This window comes from Diorhabda sublineata, chromosome 11, assembly GCF_026230105.1.
Source record: "Diorhabda sublineata isolate icDioSubl1.1 chromosome 11, icDioSubl1.1, whole genome shotgun sequence".
Taxonomy (NCBI): Eukaryota; Metazoa; Arthropoda; class Insecta; order Coleoptera; family Chrysomelidae; genus Diorhabda; species Diorhabda sublineata.
The window spans coordinates 846,731-867,491 of NC_079484.1; the positions used below are offsets into that span (position 1 = coordinate 846,731).

The 20,761-nt window shown below is 30.1% G+C and overlaps 1 protein-coding gene across 1 annotated transcript; it reads left to right on the forward strand.

The window, feature by feature from the left end:
• Nucleotides 1–2,126: 2,126 nt before the first annotated feature.
• LOC130450335 (protein inscuteable homolog) lies at nt 2,127–20,459 on the forward strand. The gene is made up of 6 exons (XM_056788674.1): nt 2,127–2,837; nt 9,440–10,263; nt 15,693–15,932; nt 16,000–16,580; nt 16,640–17,145; nt 19,343–20,459. The coding sequence occupies exons 1-6, from the start codon at nt 2,835–2,837 to the stop codon at nt 19,472–19,474; spliced, it is 2,286 nt and encodes a 761-aa protein (XP_056644652.1). The 5' UTR covers nt 2,127–2,834; the 3' UTR covers nt 19,475–20,459.
• The last annotated feature ends 302 nt before the right edge of the window (nt 20,460–20,761 follow it).

The window sequence follows — 20,761 nt, forward strand, 5'->3', positions numbered from 1 at the left end:
AGAGAGTACGGTGGTGACGTCATAACACGATCGATGACTCGTTTTGTGTGTGTGATTGTTGGAATTTAATTGATTAAAGTCATAAAAATGCACGTTGCTTGAGAAGAAATATTTTTTTTTTTCAATAACGGTCGTTTCCTATCGTGATATATGATTAAAAAAAAATAATTCTTTTATAAATACATTTTTTAACGTACCCTGTATCTGTACACGGTCTTTTGGGCACACCGGAAGGATGTACTAACTAATTACGGTGTACATTGTCAGTTCTACTAACCTCACAAATCGGGAACGTGTCTTGTACGTTAAATAAATTGAAAATACATGTTTACATACCTTTATATTATTTTTGATTGAATATGGCAACACCGCGTCTAGTTAATATTAACATATATTCAGTATTATTCTAACCTAAGAATCTATTTCCGTTATACTAATTTCGTTTTAATACCCTTATTGAATGTTTGATCCAATCATTTTATTACCTATAATAAATAGTAAACGAAATATTTAGTTTATGTTTACATCATTACGGGAACTTAAATCGGATTTGCGGAAACATTTAAAAATCATAGTAAAAGTGTAAACATTAGTTCGATCAAGTAACCGTGTAAAACAGAAGCGACCGTTTGTCCAGGTGTGCACGTGTAGGGCACGAGGCTTTCGCTATCGTTGAATAATCACCACCCTGATGCATTTTAAAAACCAGAGGCGTAGTAAAAATAAAACAAAACACATAAAAATAAATTTATTTATACAAAAATTGACAGTTACAATTCTTCTTTTTTATATACTCGATATCTCATTTCTAGTACAACCAACAGTATGGATATTTTACTAATAGTAAAAACTTGATTTAATAATACGAGGGGTTAAGTAAATGTTCTCGTATTATCACTAACGGAAACAAAAATTATGATAATAACCAAAATTGGATTTGTAGGACTATTAAAACACATAAAAATAAACGATAAATTCATTTTAATAAATTCGTTACAATACAAAAATTGACAGTTACAATTCTTCTTTTTTATATACTCGATATCTCGTTTCTAGTACAACCAACAGTACGGATGTTTTACTAGTAGTAAAAACTTGATTTAATAATACGAGGGGTTAAGTAAATGTTCTCGTATTATCAATAACGGAAATAAAAATTATGATAATAACCAAAATTGGATTTGTAGGACTATTAAAACACATAAAAATAAACGATAAATTTATTTTAATAAATTCGTTACAATACAAAAATTGACAGTTACAATTCTTCTTTTTTATATACGCGATATCTCATTTCTAGTACAACCAACAGTACGGATATTTTACTTATAGTAAAAACTTGATTTAATAATACGAGGGGTTAAGTAAATGTTCTCTAATAATCAAAATTGGATTTGTAGGACTATTAAAACTGAATAAAATCAATTAAATTGCGAAATATAGTGAAATTTATCGAGAAAATTTTTATTTACGATCATAAAAAATCTTGTAAATTGATTAATACCTTTTTCTACCCCTAATAAGGTAAATATCCCTACGACCTACGCGACTTTGAACGTATTCTCACCCCGATATATTCGATGTAAATGTTTCGAGAGGGTAGCAGCTGCCTGTGAACCCATATGGTTCCCATACGAAGTAACGGTTGAACGAATCGAGAATCCATGGGATATTATTCTCGAACAGACAATTACCAATCGAGCATTTCAAAGTTCAAGGTCATTTTTAAATGCAAATCGTAATCTTATTAATAAGCAGCTTGAAAATGAAACGAAAATTTTGATAAGGCTTCTATAATAGGCTTGTTGACAATTAGGTTAAACGTAAAGAATTGAATGGAAATTCTGTCAAGGTGATATGATGATTTTATTGGAAAATTATGTATATTAGTAAAATTTATAATTCAACGTACCAACCCGCCCTCGTATCTTTCAAAAAAAAAAAAAAAAAGATGATTAGGTTTAATTTATAGTCAAGTACTTCATTATTCAAAAATATTGTTGTAAAAAAGAATAAATATATCTATTCACATTGTATATTTTAGTTCTAAATACATTTTTTGACGACAATTTATTATATTGTCGACTAAAAAGTTACTTTAAATAAAATACGTATTTTTGCACACACCTCGTATACTCAACTTATAGTTTAATAATTTCTATTCTAGAATAAAATAAACATGGCAACATTGGATATCATTTAATATTAGTTCTTCACTATAAAATACTATATTATTTATTGTTAAATACCAATTCGTATTATATCAAATTAATAAACAATTAAATCGAAAACATAATTTCTATAATATATACACTACGTAAAATTATGACAGACAACTTATCACGTGTTAGCACGATGTCATGGGATAAAAACATGGCTTCGTGAAATAAAAACATGGCTGTCTTAAATTATCTCTCACTTATAAAATTAGACAAATACTATTTTTGTTTTCAACCTACCGCGTTTATTTTTCTATTTAATCAATATAATTATTACGTATTAATATTGAATTATAAATCTGTACGTATTACCCTCTCCCCAAAAGTTGTACCTTCTTCCTACGATGATTCCACAAAGCTTGTCGTTTCGTCTACGACACAAGTTCGGTATTCGTACAACGCCGCGCTAAGTTTGTGTTCCGCATCGCAGTCAGTTCTGTGGTACGTTACGGATATATAATAATGTTGATAACGACTGTACATTAGAAATAGTGCAACTCGTGACGATATTTATCGAGGAGGTGAATTGAATGATTTCGAATTCTCGGTAGTAGCGGTGATATACTGGTAAAATTTTAGCGGTATTTCGATCGATATGCGCGGATTTTGAAAATTATGGTGAGTTATATTATTTTACATTTATATATTTATACAAAACCGTCAAAAATACCTCATTCGTTGACGTAATGTCCATGGTTATCTATATATACAGGGTGGTATTTTATAATTGCCAGTTTAGGAAGTTTTCGATTAATTTTTTCTGCATAGTTCAAGTTGGGAGTTTATCTATTTAGGTTATATTACGAAATATATAAAAAATTTAATCTACACGAGCGAATATGTGTCCCTATATAAAAATAAACGTTTGTATAGTTATCTGTGTTGTTTATTTTGATAACAATCTTACGATTTACCTTTGGAATGTCTCATAATTATAACAATCCTTGATTGGATGTATTCTAAGAAGGATTTTGTTCCTAAACGGATGTAATTTAACTTTGTTAATATCTTGGAAACGAATAAAAGAATTCTAAAGGTGACGAATCGGAAAAAAAACATTGTTGATAATCCAAGGTCGTGTATTAGCGAGGAATCTTTGACACAACTGATCAATTTGCCGTAATATCACTTCTAAAATAGTTTCGAATTAAAAATAAATTATTTCAAACCTATATTTGGTTCTTTTTTCGATTATTTTTCATGTAAAACATTGATACGACCTGTATATATATGTATTACATACTACCGTATGTATCTATTTGATTCAAATATCAATTTCATATAAATAGTATAGTAAAAAAGGTAAATATGATATTTTAATATATTGTAGGCACCTCGTATACGAAAGGAAATTTTATTTCTCATATATTGTCATTAGAAGATAGAAAAAAAAACTATTTTTATGTAATTCTATTAATAAAAAAGTTTTAAAATGCATTAAAGAAATTAAATAATTTATACGATGTATAAATATTTACTGTACTAAATATATTCTGAAACGAACACTATACCCAGTAGCAGTAAGCGGTTTCTACTTTATCGACGCGGACGACATATTGAATTTTATTCTTGTTTATAATATGCAAATTTTAAATATGAACAGTGTTATAACTTTTTTCAATTTGTAAATGATTCAACAGTATTTAAACATTTTTGCTTCGACTTTGCATAAATATCAATTAGTCACCTAATTATTGAAATAAACATTTATGACCAAGTGTAATTAACCATTCTATATATTACAAGTCTGAAAATATAAAACTGATATAAAGAAGAAGAAGAAATAAATTTAGTTTTCGTATAAAGTCATAAAATTTGTTTATGTAAAAAACAAAATATTACAAAATATTGTTAACTAATTAACTTCCGGTACTTCGTTGTAAGTTAAACAAGAGGGCGCCCTTATTATTTTGATATTCCATTCAAATCAACTTGTGACCGTTAGGTATTTAGAACAATGACAGTTTAAAATTGATTTAGCAACGTTGCCATATTGAATTATTTTTTCCTCAACAACAAAACTATGATTATAAATTACGATTGTAGGTTAAAACAATATTTACGATTAAAAAAGAGAACAATATAATTAAAATTATGACATCATTATTTTCAAGATATTTCTGATTATACTGAAAAAAGCCAGGTTATCTCGTCAATGTTTGCGTTTCGTTTTATACCAAAAAGTAGGACAATAAAGTTCGATGAATGTGTTAAATAAACAATTTTCTTAATTTTAAAGCTATGTTTACGTAAACTAGTGTATAAATTAAACAATTTTCATTTGGTAAATACAGGACTAAAATAATTAAACACAGACAATAAGTTACATTGGATTCACAGATTTACACCACAGATAACCTATATTTAGATGGTTCACTTATTATCGACGCCATTTAAAGATTTTTACAGTTTCCTACGATGTAAACGAATAATTTGTTATGTTCCCAATTTAGTGTACAGATGGAGTGACTGATAGCAATGCAAAAAATAATTGTTTAGTCTTAATTTATATACAAATTTAGTCATCACATTCCAAAACATTTAATTGGTTTATGTGTAATGTAAATACCGAGAATTATAAATTCATTTTAACATTCCAATTGCGGACGAAAATATTTTATTGCCGTTATATCAACAATAAACAAATAGGCGATTAAAAAAATCTAATCAGACATCAAATTATTTATGAAATTTTAATGACACGATTCTTAGTCATTGTTTATCATATGTTTTGATTATTTACGTAATAAAACAAAACGAGACAGACATAGAAGCGTCGGGAAAATGAAAATAGTTCGGAAGATTAGGTCGAAAAAATAAGTACTTGTTATAGTCCGTTTACGTTAATGTAATAATTGAAATTATAGAAAAAATTGAGTTGAAAATACAGAATTTTGAAAACAAATTAAGCGGCATTATATGAATAATAGTTCGGGCGATATGGTCGAAAAAATAAATTCTTGTTATAGTCCGTTTACGTTAATGTAATAATTAAAATTATAGAAAAAATTGAGTTGAAAATACAGAATTTTGAAAACAAATTAAGCGGCATTATATGAATAATAGTTCGGGCGATATGGTCGAAAAAATAAATTCTTATTATAGTCCGTTTACGTTAATGTAATAATTGAAATTATAGAAAAAAAAATGAAGTTGAAAATACAGAATTTTGAATAGAAATTAAACGACATTATATGAATAATAGTTCGGGCGATATGGTCGAAAAAATAAATTCTTGTTATAGTCCGTTTACGTTAATGTAATAATTGAAATTATAGAAAAAATTGAGTTGAAAATACAGAATTTTGAAAACAAATTAAGCCACATTATATGAATAATAGTTCGGGCGATATGGTCGAAAAAATAAATTCTTGTTATAGTCCGTTTACGTTAATGTAATAATTAAAATTATAGAAAAAATTGAGTTGAAAATACAGAATTTTGAAAACAAATTAAGCGGCATTATATGAATAATAGTTCGGGCGATATGGTCGAAAAAATAAATTCTTGTTATAGTCCGTTTACGTTAATGTAATAATTGAAATTATAGAAAAAATTGAGTTGAAAATACAGAATTTTGAAAACAAATTAAGCGACATTATATGAATAATAGTTCGGGCGATATGGTCGAAAAAATATATTCTTGTTATAGTCCGTTTACGTTAATGTAATAATTGAAATTATAGAAAAAATTTAGTTGAAAATACAGAATTTTGAAAACAAATTAAGCGACATTATATGAATAATAGTTCGGGCGATATGGTCGAAAAAATAAATACTTGTTATAGTCCGTTCACGTTAATGTAATAATTGAAATTATAGGAAAAAATTGAGTGGAAAATACAGAATTTTGAAAACAAATTAAGCGACATTATATGAATAATAGTTCGGGCGATATGGTCGAAAAAATAAATACTTGTTATAGTCCGTTCACGTTAATGTAATAATTGAAATTATAGGAAAAAATTGAGTGGAAAATACAGAATTTTGAAAACAAATTAAGCGACATTATATGAATAATAGTTCGGGCGATATGGTCGAAAAAATAAATTCTTGTTATAGTCCGTTTACGTTAATGTAATAATTGAAATTATAGAAAAAATTGAGTTGAAAATACAGAATTTTGAAAACAAATTAAGCGACATTATATGAATAATAGTTCGGGCGATATGGTCGAAAAAATAAATACTTGTTATAGTCCGTTTACGTTAATGTAATAATTGAAATTATAGAAAAAATTGAGTTGAAAATACAGAATTTTGAAAACAAATTAAGCGACATTAGATGAATAATAGTTCGGGCGATATGGTCGAAAAAATAAATTCTTATTTTAGTCCGTTTACGTTAATGTAATAATTGAAATTATAGAAAAAAATGAAGTTGAAAATACAGAATTTTGAATAGAAATTAAACGACATTATATGAATAATAGTTCGGGCGATATGGCCGAAAAAAATAAATACTTGTTATAGTCCGTTTACGTTAATGTAATAATTGAAATTATAGAAAAAATTGAGTTGAAAATACAGAATTTTGAAAACAAATTAAGCGACATTATATGAATAATAGTTCGGGCGATATGGTCGAAAAAATAAATTCTTGTTATAGTCCGTTTACGTTAATGTAATAATTGAAATTATAGAAAAAATTGAGTTGAAAATACAGAATTTTGAAAACAAATTAAGCGACATTATATGAATAATAGTTCGGGCGATATGGTCGAAAAAATAAATTCTTGTTATAGTCCGTTTACGTTAATGTAATAATTGAAATTATAGAAAAAATTGAGTTGAAAATACAGAATTTTGAAAACAAATTAAGCGACATTATATGAATAATAGTTCGGGCGATATGGTCGAAAAAATAAATTCTTGTTATAGTCCGTTTACGTTAATGTAATAATTGAAATTATAGAAAAAATTGAGTTGAAAATACAGAATTTTGAAAACAAATTAAGCGACATTATATGAATAATAGTTCGGGCGATATGGTCGAAAAAATAAATTCTTGTTATAGTCCGTTTACGTTAATGTAATAATTGAAATTATAGAAAAAATTGAGTTGAAAATACAGAATTTTGAAAACAAATTAAGCGACATTATATGAATAATAGTTCGGGCGATATGGTCGAAAAAATAAATACTTGTTATAGTCCGTTTACGTTAATGTAATAATTGAAATTATAGAAAAAATTGAGTTGAAAATACAGAATTTTGAAAACAAATTAAGCGACATTATATGAATAATAGTTCGGGCGATATGGTCGAAAAAATAAATACTTGTTATAGTCCGTTCACGTTAATGTAATAATTGAAATTATAGAAAAAATTGAGTTGAAAATACAGAATTTTGAAAACAAATTAAGCGACATTATATGAATAATAGTTCGGGCGATATGGTCGAAAAAATAAATTCTTGTTATAGTCCGTTTACGTTAATGTAATAATTGAAATTATAGAAAAAATTGAGTTGAAAATACAGAATTTTGAAAACAAATTAAGCGACATTATATGAATAATAGTTCGGGCGATATGGTCGAAAAAATAAATACTTGTTATAGTCCGTTTACGTTAATGTAATAATTGAAATTATAGAAAAAATTGAGTTGAAAATACAGAATTTTGAAAACAAATTAAGCGACATTATATGAATAATAGTTCGGGCGATATGGTCGAAAAAATAAATTCTTGTTATAGTCCGTTTACGTTAATGTAATAATTGAAATTATAGAAAAAATTGAGTTGAAAATACAGAATTTTGAAAACAAATTAAGCGACATTATATGAATAATAGTTCGGGCGATATGGTCGAAAAAATAAATTCTTGTTATAGTCCGTTTACGTTAATGTAATAATTGAAATTATAGAAAAAATTGAGTTGAAAATACAGAATTTTGAAAACAAATTAAGCGACATTATATGAATAATAGTTCGGGCGATATGGTCGAAAAAATAAATTCTTGTTATAGTCCGTTTACGTTAATGTAATAATTGAAATTATAGAAAAAATTGAGTTGAAAATACAGAATTTTGAAAACAAATTAAGCGACATTATATGAATAATAGTTCGGGCGATATGGTCGAAAAAATAAATTCTTGTTATAGTCCGTTTACGTTAATGTAATAATTGAAATTATAGAAAAAATTGAGTTGAAAATACAGAATTTTGAAAACAAATTAAGCGACATTATATGAATAATAGTTCGGGCGATATGGTCGAAAAAATAAATACTTGTTATAGTCCGTTTACGTTAATGTAATAATTGAAATTATAGAAAAAATTGAGTTGAAAATACAGAATTTTGAAAACAAATTAAGCGACATTATATGAATAATAGTTCGGGCGATATGGTCGAAAAAATAAATACTTGTTATAGTCCGTTCACGTTAATGTAATAATTGAAATTATAGAAAAAATTGAGTTGAAAATACAGAATTTTGAAAACAAATTAAGCGACATTAGATGAATAATAGTTCGGGCGATATGGTCGAAAAAATAAATACTTGTTATAGTCCGTTCACGTTAATGTAATAATTGAAATTATAGAAAAAATTGAGTTGAAAATACAGAATTTTGAAAACAAATTAAGCGACATTAGATGAATAATAGTTCGGGCGATATGGTCGAAAAAATAAATACTTGTTATAGTCCGTTCACGTTAATGTAATAATTGAAATTATAGAAAAAATTGAGTTGAAAATACAGAATTTTGAAAACAAATTAAGCGACATTATATGAATAATAGTTCGGGCGATACGGTCGAAAAAATAAATACTTGTTATAGTCCGTTCACGTTAATGTAATAATTGAAAATTGAGCGGAAAATACAGAATTTTGAAAAAAAAAATATTAAATGACATGACAAAATGTTGGGAAAATAGTTTGGGAGATGTAGACGAAAAAAACACGAAATTTTCATAGTCCATTCGTGTTAATATGATAATTATAAACAAAAATTGTTATTTCATGAAATATAAGGTCGAAAATAAAAAAAATACACAGTTTTTCAAACGTAACAATAAACTTAAAGACAATCATTAAAGCGTCGTAATAATAGTATGGGCGATATGATCGAAATAAGACGTACGAGGACTCGTTATAGTCCGTTCGTATTAATATTCCCAAAACTCGGAAGATTCATAAAGACACGTACAATGAACGAATTAAAATATCACAAAATTATACAAAGCGAGTGTAAATAACGCGCCATATCGTTTCAGATAACACCATTAAACATGACGGAATTCAAACGAAGTCCTAGCAAAGTATGGTGGGGTAGCGATTCGACGGAATGGCGAGAAAGCCCCGGAAGCCAGGATTCCGGATTTTCGGACACCGAAACTTCCCCGAATCTCCAACAACAACAAAACGCCAAAATCAACTCATCCACCCCCAAAAAGGAAACGCCCCCCCAAAGGATCCCCAAGGATATATTCAAACAATTAACGACGGAAAACCAAAAACATAATCTGAGCCGTAATTTCAAGGAAAAAACGACGCCCGAAAAGGACAATTTGGCGAAACGTCTCGCGCACGCCGAAAACGAACCCGAAGATACGGAGAGCGACGCCGCGCGGAAGACCGGTTACGTTAAAAACACGCCTAAAGTTAGCAGAAATTTATTCAATTCGAATAAAACGAAAACGTGCGCTAATCAGTATTCCGACGAGGCGCCGGGGACAAACGCATATCTTAGTACCAGCCGAGAAGTGACAGTCGATGATAGTTACTCACACGAATCGGACGAAGGAACCGAACGATCCATCGATTGGACGACGAAATCTTTGCCGTTGCGTTCGATTTCCGAAAATTTTCCGTCGGTCGATTTGAGCAAATCGGCTCCGGCGGTGCTCGAACCGTTTGGGGACGATGACGGGGCTGCCGGTCGCGATAATTCTCTATCGAGCGATTGCGAAAGCGAATTAGAATGTTTGTTTGAGGGCCTCGAACCGCCCGAACACACCTCGACGCCCAAGGGGGATTTTCGCCGGAATATGCGACAAACAAATGAAAAATTGCCGATTTTTAAATGTCGACGGTATAGGTGAGTTGTTGTTTTTTTCTATTTTTTTTTCCGCGACGATAAATTCATATTATAAACCGCGATTTTAACCGTGTAAGTATTTTTTTTTTAAACGACTCGTTTCCAACTTGGAATTTGCCGCGATCTAATTAATTAGATTCATTGTAATTAAAATTATTATTAAACGACACGCTTATCGCTCAAGCCGATTCATGTAAACCGTACAAGTTTACTGTTTATGACGCATTATCACGTATATACAGTGGGATTGATTTGAATTTTGATGCTTTGAATACCGATAAACCGAATAAATATTCATCTATGAAAAGATTTCGAAATAATTCGCGATTTTTACATATTTCCACTGACGATAAGATTATAAGTAACCATTTTGACATAAAACACGATTATAAGTAACCATTTTGACATAAAACATGATTATAAGGAGCCATTTTGACATAAAACACGATTATAAGTAACCATTTTGACATAAAACACGATTATAAGGAGCCATTTTGACATAAAACACGATTATAAGGAGCCATTTTGGTATGAAACACGATTATAAGTAATCATTTTGACATAAAACACGATTATAAGGAGCCATTTTGGTATGAAACACGATTATAAGTAGCCATTTTGGTATGAAACACGATTATAAGTAGCCATTTTGACATAAAACACGATTATAAGTAGCCATTTTGACATAAAACACGATTATAAGTAGCCACTTTGACATAAAACACGATTATAAGTAGCCACTTTGACATAAAACACGATTATAAGGAGCCATTTTGGTATGAAACACGATTATAAGTAACCATTTTGACATAAAACACGATTATAAGGAGCCATTTTGACATAAAACACGATTATAAGTAACCATTTTGACATAAAACACGATTATAAGGAGCCATTTTGGTATGAAACACGATTATAAGTAATCATTTTGACATAAAACACGATTATAAGGAGCCATTTTGGTATGAAACACGATTATAAGTAACCATTTTGACATAAAACACGATTATAAGGAGCCATTTTGACATAAAACACGATTATAAGTAACCATTTTGACATAAAACACGATTATAAGTAACCATTTTGACATAAAACACGATTATAAGGAGCCATTTTGGTATGAAACACGATTATAAGTAACCATTTTGACATAAAACACGATTATAAGTAACCATTTTGACATAAAACACGATTATAAGGAGCCATTTTGACATAAAACACGATTATAAGTAACCATTTTGACATAAAACACGATTATAAGTAACCATTTTGACATAAAACACGATTATAAGTAGCCATTTTGACATAAAACGATTATAAAGAGTCATTTTGGTATGAAACACGATTATAAGGAGCCATTTTGACATAACACACGATTATAAGTAACCATTTTGACATAAAACACGATTATAAGGAGCCATTTTGACATAACACACGATTATAAGTAACCATTTTGACATAAAACACGATTATAAGGAGCCATTTTGACATAAAACACGATTATAAGTAGCCATTTTGACAAAACGATTATAAAGAGTCATTTTGGTATGAAACACGATTATAAGGAGCCATTTTGACATAACACACGATTATAAGTAGCCATTTTGACATAAAACACGATTATAAGGAGCCATTTTGACATAACACACGATTATAAGTAGCCATTTTGGTATGAAACACGATTATAAGTAGCCATTTTGACATAAAACACGATTATAAGTAGCCATTTTGGTATGAAACACGATTATAAGTAACCATTTTGACATAAAACACGATTATAAGTAACCATTTTGACATAAAACACGATTATAAGGAGCCATTTTGACATAAAACACGATTATAAGTAACCATTTTGACATAAAACACGATTATAAGTAGCCATTTTGACATAAAACACGATTATAAGGAGCCATTTTGACATAACACACGATTATAAGTAACCATTTTGACATAAAACACGATTATAAGGAGCCATTTTGACATAACACACGATTATAAGTAACCATTTTGACATAAAACACGATTATAAGTAACCATTTTGACATAAAACACGATTATAAGGAGCCATTTTGACATAAAACACGATTATAAGGAGCCATTTTGGTATGAAACACGATTATAAGTAACCATTTTGACATAAAACACGATTATAAGGAGCCATTTTGGTATGAAACACGATTATAAGTAACCATTTTGACATAAAACACGATTATAAGTAACCATTTTGACATAAAACACGATTATAAGTAGCCATTTTGGTATGAAACACGATTATAAGTAGCCATTTTGACATAAAACACGATTATAAGTAGCCATTTTGACATAAAACACGATTATAAGTAGCCACTTTGACATAAAACACGATTATAAGTAGCCACTTTGACATAAAACACGATTATAAGGAGCCATTTTGGTATGAAACACGATTATAAGTAACCATTTTGACATAAAACACGATTATAAGGAGCCATTTTGGTATGAAACACGATTATAAGTAACCATTTTGACATAAAACACGATTATAAGTAACCATTTTGACATAAAACACGATTATAAGTAACCATTTTGACATAAAACACGATTATAAGTAACCATTTTGACATAAAACACGATTATAAGGAGCCATTTTGACATAAAACACGATTATAAGGAGCCATTTTGGTATGAAACACGATTATAAGTAACCATTTTGACATAAAACACGATTATAAGTAACCATTTTGACATAAAACACGATTATAAGTAGCCATTTTGGTATGAAACACGATTATAAGTAGCCATTTTGACATAAAACACGATTATAAGTAGCCATTTTGACATAAAACACGATTATAAGTAGCCACTTTGACATAAAACACGATTATAAGTAGCCACTTTGACATAAAACACGATTATAAGGAGCCATTTTGGTATGAAACACGATTATAAGTAACCATTTTGACATAAAACACGATTATAAGGAGCCATTTTGGTATGAAACACGATTATAAGTAACCATTTTGACATAAAACACGATTATAAGTAACCATTTTGACATAAAACACGATTATAAGTAGCCATTTTGACATAAAACGATTATAAAGAGTCATTTTGGTATGAAACACGATTATAAGGAGCCATTTTGACATAACACACGATTATAAGTAACCATTTTGACATAAAACACGATTATAAGGAGCCATTTTGACATAACACACGATTATAAGTAACCATTTTGACATAAAACACGATTATAAGGAGCCATTTTGACATAAAACACGATTATAAGTAGCCATTTTGACATAAAACGATTATAAAGAGTCATTTTGGTATGAAACACGATTATAAGGAGCCATTTTGACATAACACACGATTATAAGTAGCCATTTTGACATAAAACACGATTATAAGGAGCCATTTTGACATAACACACGATTATAAGTAGCCATTTTGGTATGAAACACGATTATAAGTAGCCATTTTGACATAAAACACGATTATAAGTAGCCATTTTGGTATGAAACACGATTATAAGTAACCATTTTGACATAAAACACGATTATAAGTAACCATTTTGACATAAAACACGATTATAAGGAGCCATTTTGACATAAAACACGATTATAAGTAACCATTTTGACATAAAACACGATTATAAGTAGCCATTTTGACATAAAACACGATTATAAGGAGCCATTTTGACATAACTCACGATTATAAGTAACCATTTTGACATAAAACACGATTATAAGGAGCCATTTTGACATAACACACGATTATAAGTAACCATTTTGACATAAAACACGATTATAAGTAACCATTTTGACATAAAACACGATTATAAGGAGCCATTTTGACATAAAACACGATTATAAGGAGCCATTTTGGTATGAAACACGATTATAAGTAACCATTTTGACATAAAACACGATTATAAGGAGCCATTTTGGTATGAAACACGATTATAAGTAACCATTTTGACATAAAACACGATTATAAGTAACCATTTTGACATAAAACACGATTATAAGTAGCCATTTTGGTATGAAACACGATTATAAGTAGCCATTTTGACATAAAACACGATTATAAGTAGCCATTTTGACATAAAACACGATTATAAGTAGCCACTTTGACATAAAACACGATTATAAGTAGCCACTTTGACATAAAACACGATTATAAGGAGCCATTTTGGTATGAAACACGATTATAAGTAACCATTTTGACATAAAACACGATTATAAGGAGCCATTTTGGTATGAAACACGATTATAAGTAACCATTTTGACATAAAACACGATTATAAGTAACCATTTTGACATAAAACACGATTATAAGTAACCATTTTGACATAAAACACGATTATAAGTAACCATTTTGACATAAAACACGATTATAAGGAGCCATTTTGACATAAAACACGATTATAAGGAGCCATTTTGGTATGAAACACGATTATAAGTAACCATTTTGACATAAAACACGATTATAAGGAGCCATTTTGGTATGAAACACGATTATAAGTAACCATTTTGACATAAAACACGATTATAAGTAACCATTTTGACATAAAACACGATTATAAGTAGCCATTTTGGTATGAAACACGATTATAAGTAGCCATTTTGACATAAAACACGATTATAAGTAGCCATTTTGACATAAAACACGATTATAAGTAGCCACTTTGACATAAAACACGATTATAAGTAGCCACTTTGACATAAAACACGATTATAAGGAGCCATTTTGGTATGAAACACGATTATAAGTAACCATTTTGACATAAAACACGATTATAAGGAGCCATTTTGACATAACACACGATTATAAGTAACCATTTTGACATAAAACACGATTATAAGGAGCCATTTTGACATAAAACACGATTAAATATTATAGATGGACTCGTAAAGTAAAACCTATTGAAACCTGATTTGAAAACCGAGTTTATTTTTCAAAAATTGACTCAGAAATTGAAAGATTGTCGCTAGATGGCGTCAGCTATAACGTTTTAACTTATACGTAAGCCGAGGTTAGTTGAGAAGGTGTGGTGGTGGTGGTGGTGGTGGTGCGTATATAAAATAAAAATCACAGAGAATCCGCGAAATTCCACCAAAAAACAAATTGTTCGGGTGAAAATTCAGTTAATTTCTTGAATTTTGACTCGAAATCTTAAATTTTCAAATTATTTTCATTAAATTTATTGAGCCTCGTTTAAAATCACACAGAATCCGTGAAATTCCACCAAAAAACAAATTGTTCACTTGAAAATTCAATTTTATATATCCCGTGCATCATTTACACAAAATACAGAGTTGCCAAGTCATCTAGACTATACGGGAACGTTCAATAAGCGAAAGAAACCGTTTCCGAACTAATTCCGAAGCCATCAGAATCGATATAGATACGAAATCGATTCCGCCAAATGTTACGTGTAATTTCAGGGTACCCCCAATTCCCGGCGAGCCCTTTGCCGAAATCGACAACAAATCCGTGGCAATGTGGCTGAAAGAATCGAGACAGAACTACTACCAAGAATGTATGACGACCCTCCAATGCAAATCCATATTAGGGGAATTGAATCAAAAGGTATCGCACCTGGCGGCGCGCGCCACCGCCGCCATACGGGGCGTCATCGCCCATTCGCGATACATCGAAACCGAATACAACAATACGAACAAAAGGTAAGAAAAAAAAAAAAAAAAAAAAATCATTCGAATCGTTTTACCTCAAGATTCGTTACAATTTCAGCGAACCGAACAATTCGAACGTTCCAATCGAAAATCTGGCGGCGAACATATCGGATTTCGTAAAAACGCACGCGCGACGAATAAACCCGAACGTGTCGAAACTGTGCGACGAAGTTCGAACTTCCAAAGGCGAAGTAGCCTCGAAAATGGCGTCGGCGCTTTACACCCATTGGCGAGGCGTGCGCCAGCAAGTTTTATCGATCGAAATAAAAAAATTGATCGACAAATTGGAACGTCCCGCTTCCGAATTGGATCTCCGAGCCACCATCACCGGAATCACTTCGGTGGCGCTCCGAAACGAACAAGTCGTCGAATTATTCGTTAAATTCGATATAGTGCCCGTTCTATTGATATTGTGCGAAAAATGCGAAGGTTCTTCGTTGAGGATTTTGCTGTTGCGAGCTTTGAGCACGATGTGTTGTACTTCGTCGGCGATTAGGCATTTCGAAAAGTTTTCCGGCGTCCAAATCGTCTCGGACACCTTGGACGAAGATTCCCGACCGGAGCCCGAGCGGTCCGAAGCCGCGGCGCTGTTGGCGCAAGTCACGGCGCCGTGGCTCGAAGACAATCATTCGGTCAAAGGTGAAACGCCGTCCATTCGAACCTGATCGATTCGATTTTAACGCGATGTTTTATTGCAGGTTTGGAGGATTATTCACGGAAATTGGTAGGATCTTTGACGAAATTTGCGGCCGAGACGAAATGTTGTCAGAATCTTCTTTTGTGCGCCGCCGCTTTAGCTAATCTGAGCACCATGGATTCCAAATCGATCAAGTATATGATTAGCGGCAACACCGCTAAAGTCCTTATGGAAAGTATTCGGGCGCGCGGTCCCGCCGCCTCCATTTACCTTTTGGAACAAATGGCGACGTTGTTGGCTAATATGTCGGCTACGGAAATGGCCAGGAAACAACTCGTCGATATAAAAGCTCCGGCGGCGTTGTTGTGTTTTTTGAAAATGAATTTAGTTGGAGAGGACGTGGAAAAAAGACTGCGACAGAAAAGCGTTATAGCCCTTTCGAGGTTATGCGGCGAGAGGGATGCGGCTGTGCAAGTCGTCGATTTAGGCGGTGTGGAAAAACTAGTCAAAATGTGTAGGGAAAAAGAGGAGAGGTTCGATAGCGACGCTGTTTTGGTTGCGGCTCTGGTAAGTTTTCATTTTTTTTTTTTATTTAATTCCTCGTAATTTTTTATATATCATAATATCGTAGTCCCCTCGTATTTCTCTAGTCCCCTCGTATTTATATTTCAATTTAATTCGTAGTAATTTTTTCATATAATAATATCGTAGACCCCTCGTATTTCTTTTTCAATTTAATTCCTCGTATTTTTTCATATAATAATATCGTAGTCCCCTCGTATTTCTTTTGCAATTCAATTCTTCGTAATTTTTCATATAATAATATCGTAGTCCCCTCGTATTTCTTTTTCAATTAAGTTCTTCGTAATTTTTCATATAATAATATCGTAGTCCCCTCGTATTACTTTTTATTTAATTTCTCGTAATTTTCCATATAATAATATCGTAGTCCCCTGGTATTACTTTTTCAATTCAATTCCCCGTAATTTTTCATATAATAATATCGTAGTCACCTGGAATTACTTTTTCTATTAAATTCCTCGTAATTTTTCATATAATATCGTAGTCCCCTCGTATTACTTTTTCAATTTAATTCCTCGTATTTTTTCATATAATAATATCGTAGTCCCCTCGTATTTCTTTTTCAATTCAATTCTTCGTAATTTTTCATATAATAATATCGTATTCCCCTCGTATTTCTTTTTCAATTAAGTTCTTCGTGATTTTTCATATAATAATATCGTAGTCCCCTCGTATTACTTTTTCAATTTAATTTCTCGTAATTTTCCATATAATAATATCGTAGTCCCCTGGTATTACTTTTTCAATTCAATTCCCCATAATTTTTCATATAATAATATCGTAGTCACCTGGAATTACTTTTTCTATTAAATTCCTCGTAATTTTTCATATAATATCGTAGTCCCCTCGTATTACTTTTTCAATTCAATTCCTCGTAATTTTTCATATAATAATATCGTAGTCCCCTGGTATTACTTTTTCAATTTAATTTCTCGTAATTTTCCATATAATAATATCGTAGTCCCCTGGTATTACTTTTTCAATTCAATTCCCCGTAATTTTTCATATAATAATATCGTAGTCACCTGGAATTACTTTTTCTATTAAATTCCTCGTAATTTTTCATATAATATCGTAGTCCCCTCGTATTACTTTTTCAATTCAATTCCTCGTAATTTTTCATATAATAATATCGTAGTCCCCTGGTATTACTTTTTCAATCCAATTCCCCGTAATTTTTCATATAATAATATCGTAGTCAGCTGGTATTACTTTTTCAATTCAATTCCTCGTAATTTTTCATATAATAATATCGTAGTCCCCTCGTATTTCTTTTTCAATTAAATTCCTCGTAATTTTTCATATAATAATATCGTAGTCCCCTCGTATTTCTTTTTCAATTAAATTCTTCCTAATTTTCCATATAATAAAATCGTAGTCCCCTGGTATTACTTTTTCAATCCAATTCCCCGTAATTTTTCATATAATAATATCGTAGTCCCCTCGTATTACTTTTTCAATTAAATTCCTCGTAATTTTTCATATAATAATATCGTAGTCCCCTCGTATTACTTTTTCAATTTAATTTCTCGTAATTTTTTTTAATATTACTAAACCATCAGTAAAAATCAGTTGGACATAAAATATTTGGATAAATATGTTTGAGTAGCTTTGAAACAATTCGTACTTACCCTCTGGACACCAATTTCGACGAAATCATACACATAACCTCGAAACTAACCACACAATAATAAGCTAACAAAATATAAAACATTTTTATTTAAAAGTTCCAACAAATTATTATAATACTTAAAAAGTATATTTTACCATATATTCACACATATATTTATAAAAATAAACAACATTTTCAACATAATATTACAAACATACGATTCCTAACGTCCATTTTGTCTGGTGTTAATAAACTTGATAACTGACATATCATAGATAAACTAAAAACGTAGTACATATGGCCTCGTTTTACATGTACACAGTATCCAATCGACATAGATAAAAAAATATATTCTATTGACAGTTATATGTATGATTAATACAATCTATTTGACGTTTCTACCTACTTCGATCTTTACCAAAATATGACTTGACATTGATTTGCGTAATTAAATTAATTAATAGATCACTTTCATCATTAATATCAAAAATAGAAATCGGTTATTAATCTAGTAAACACTTGAGTAATAACATTAACTACTTGAGTATATTAGTTTAACGTTTATTTCAGGCAACACTTAGAAAGATCGTCGATACGTGCGGAAGTGACGTCTTAAGCATACAAGATGCTCAAGAGCTAGTCGAACCCAAACTACTCGATTCGTTTTTAGCATATTCCTCTCAAAACGAAAGTTACGTCTGATATATCAAATTGATCGACTTAAACTAAAAATAGAACTAAATCTTGTACAATTTGATGAACATCCGTAATTAAATAGTTATTCATGTTTAAATATACTTTTTATTTAACAAAATTTATTTTTAAAACGAGTGTTAATAACCTGATAAATAAGTAGCCGTGTTGTCATATCGTTAATATTTTCTTAGGATTTGATTAATTATCACACCTCATACATAATAGATACAAATATTCTTGTCATAAGGAAATGTAAATTTCGCAACATATATACATAAATTTAGAAGAAAAAAACAAAATTAATTCAAAGGTGATGTTAGTAATAACTAATATGGAGAACTATACTCTTTACAAACATTTATTTGGTAAATAGACCATAATGTTAATATTAAACATAAAGCGAGCTTGTTTAAGTTGGCTCTTTACTCGATTCTGATAGGATCGAGTGGTGGGAAAGACAAAGAAGGAGAATAATAAGTTTTGTTTTTAATAGCCATTAAAAAGAGATGGAGACGCCTTCTTCTCTATGTTTAATATTGACTCTATGGAATACAGTGACAAGACATTTTGAATATGTCTTGTCACTATGTCAACGCATTTAAAACAAATCAATTTAATGAAATTTATGAAATCGAGACTTAAATAAACATTTTAATTATTTAATTACGGTTTTAAGATACTCACAAGTATTTGTAATATTCGTAATTGTTTTTTTACTTTTATAGTATGTTTTTTATTTCAATATTTTATGTTTGTTGAGTTTCATTTTTTACGTATAAAATGATTTGTTAAAATACTTTAACAATTTTTCTGTACCTATTATTTCTCGAATGTTACCAAATATAATTATAACAGATTGCAGAATAGTCCATTAATGCATTACATATAATATAATTAAGTGGCAATTCTGCAATACGTTGTGAGCGTAGGATTAAAAAGTGTAAATAAAATATGTACAAAATAACTTATGAATATTAAACTTTAAAACGTTTCAATTTGTTTTATTTTCCTAATAATGTGATTGAAAAAAACATACCTATTTAATTACTCCTGTTTTATAATCACCCAGTATTTCACAAACTTTCTAATGATTATATAGAACCTTTGTTCACTTTCCTAGATAAATTGACATTTTTAACTTTAAAATCGTCTTTTATTCAGTAAAATAACACGTTCTAAATTCTCTTAATTTTTATTTTCTCTAAATTAACGTTTCTAGCTACTATGAAACTTCAAACTTAACTTCTTCTTTTTTATCATCATTGAAACTGAAGTGTCAACAATCATAGATCT

Excerpts from the sequence above, each read along its gene's own strand:
- LOC130450335 (XM_056788674.1), top strand. Across the intron at positions 15,933-15,999 it reads TACAACAATACGAACAAAAG|CGAACCGAACAATTCGAACG; the intron begins GTAAGAAAAAAA and ends TTACAATTTCAG. Across the intron at positions 16,581-16,639 it reads AGACAATCATTCGGTCAAAG|GTTTGGAGGATTATTCACGG; the intron begins GTGAAACGCCGT and ends GTTTTATTGCAG.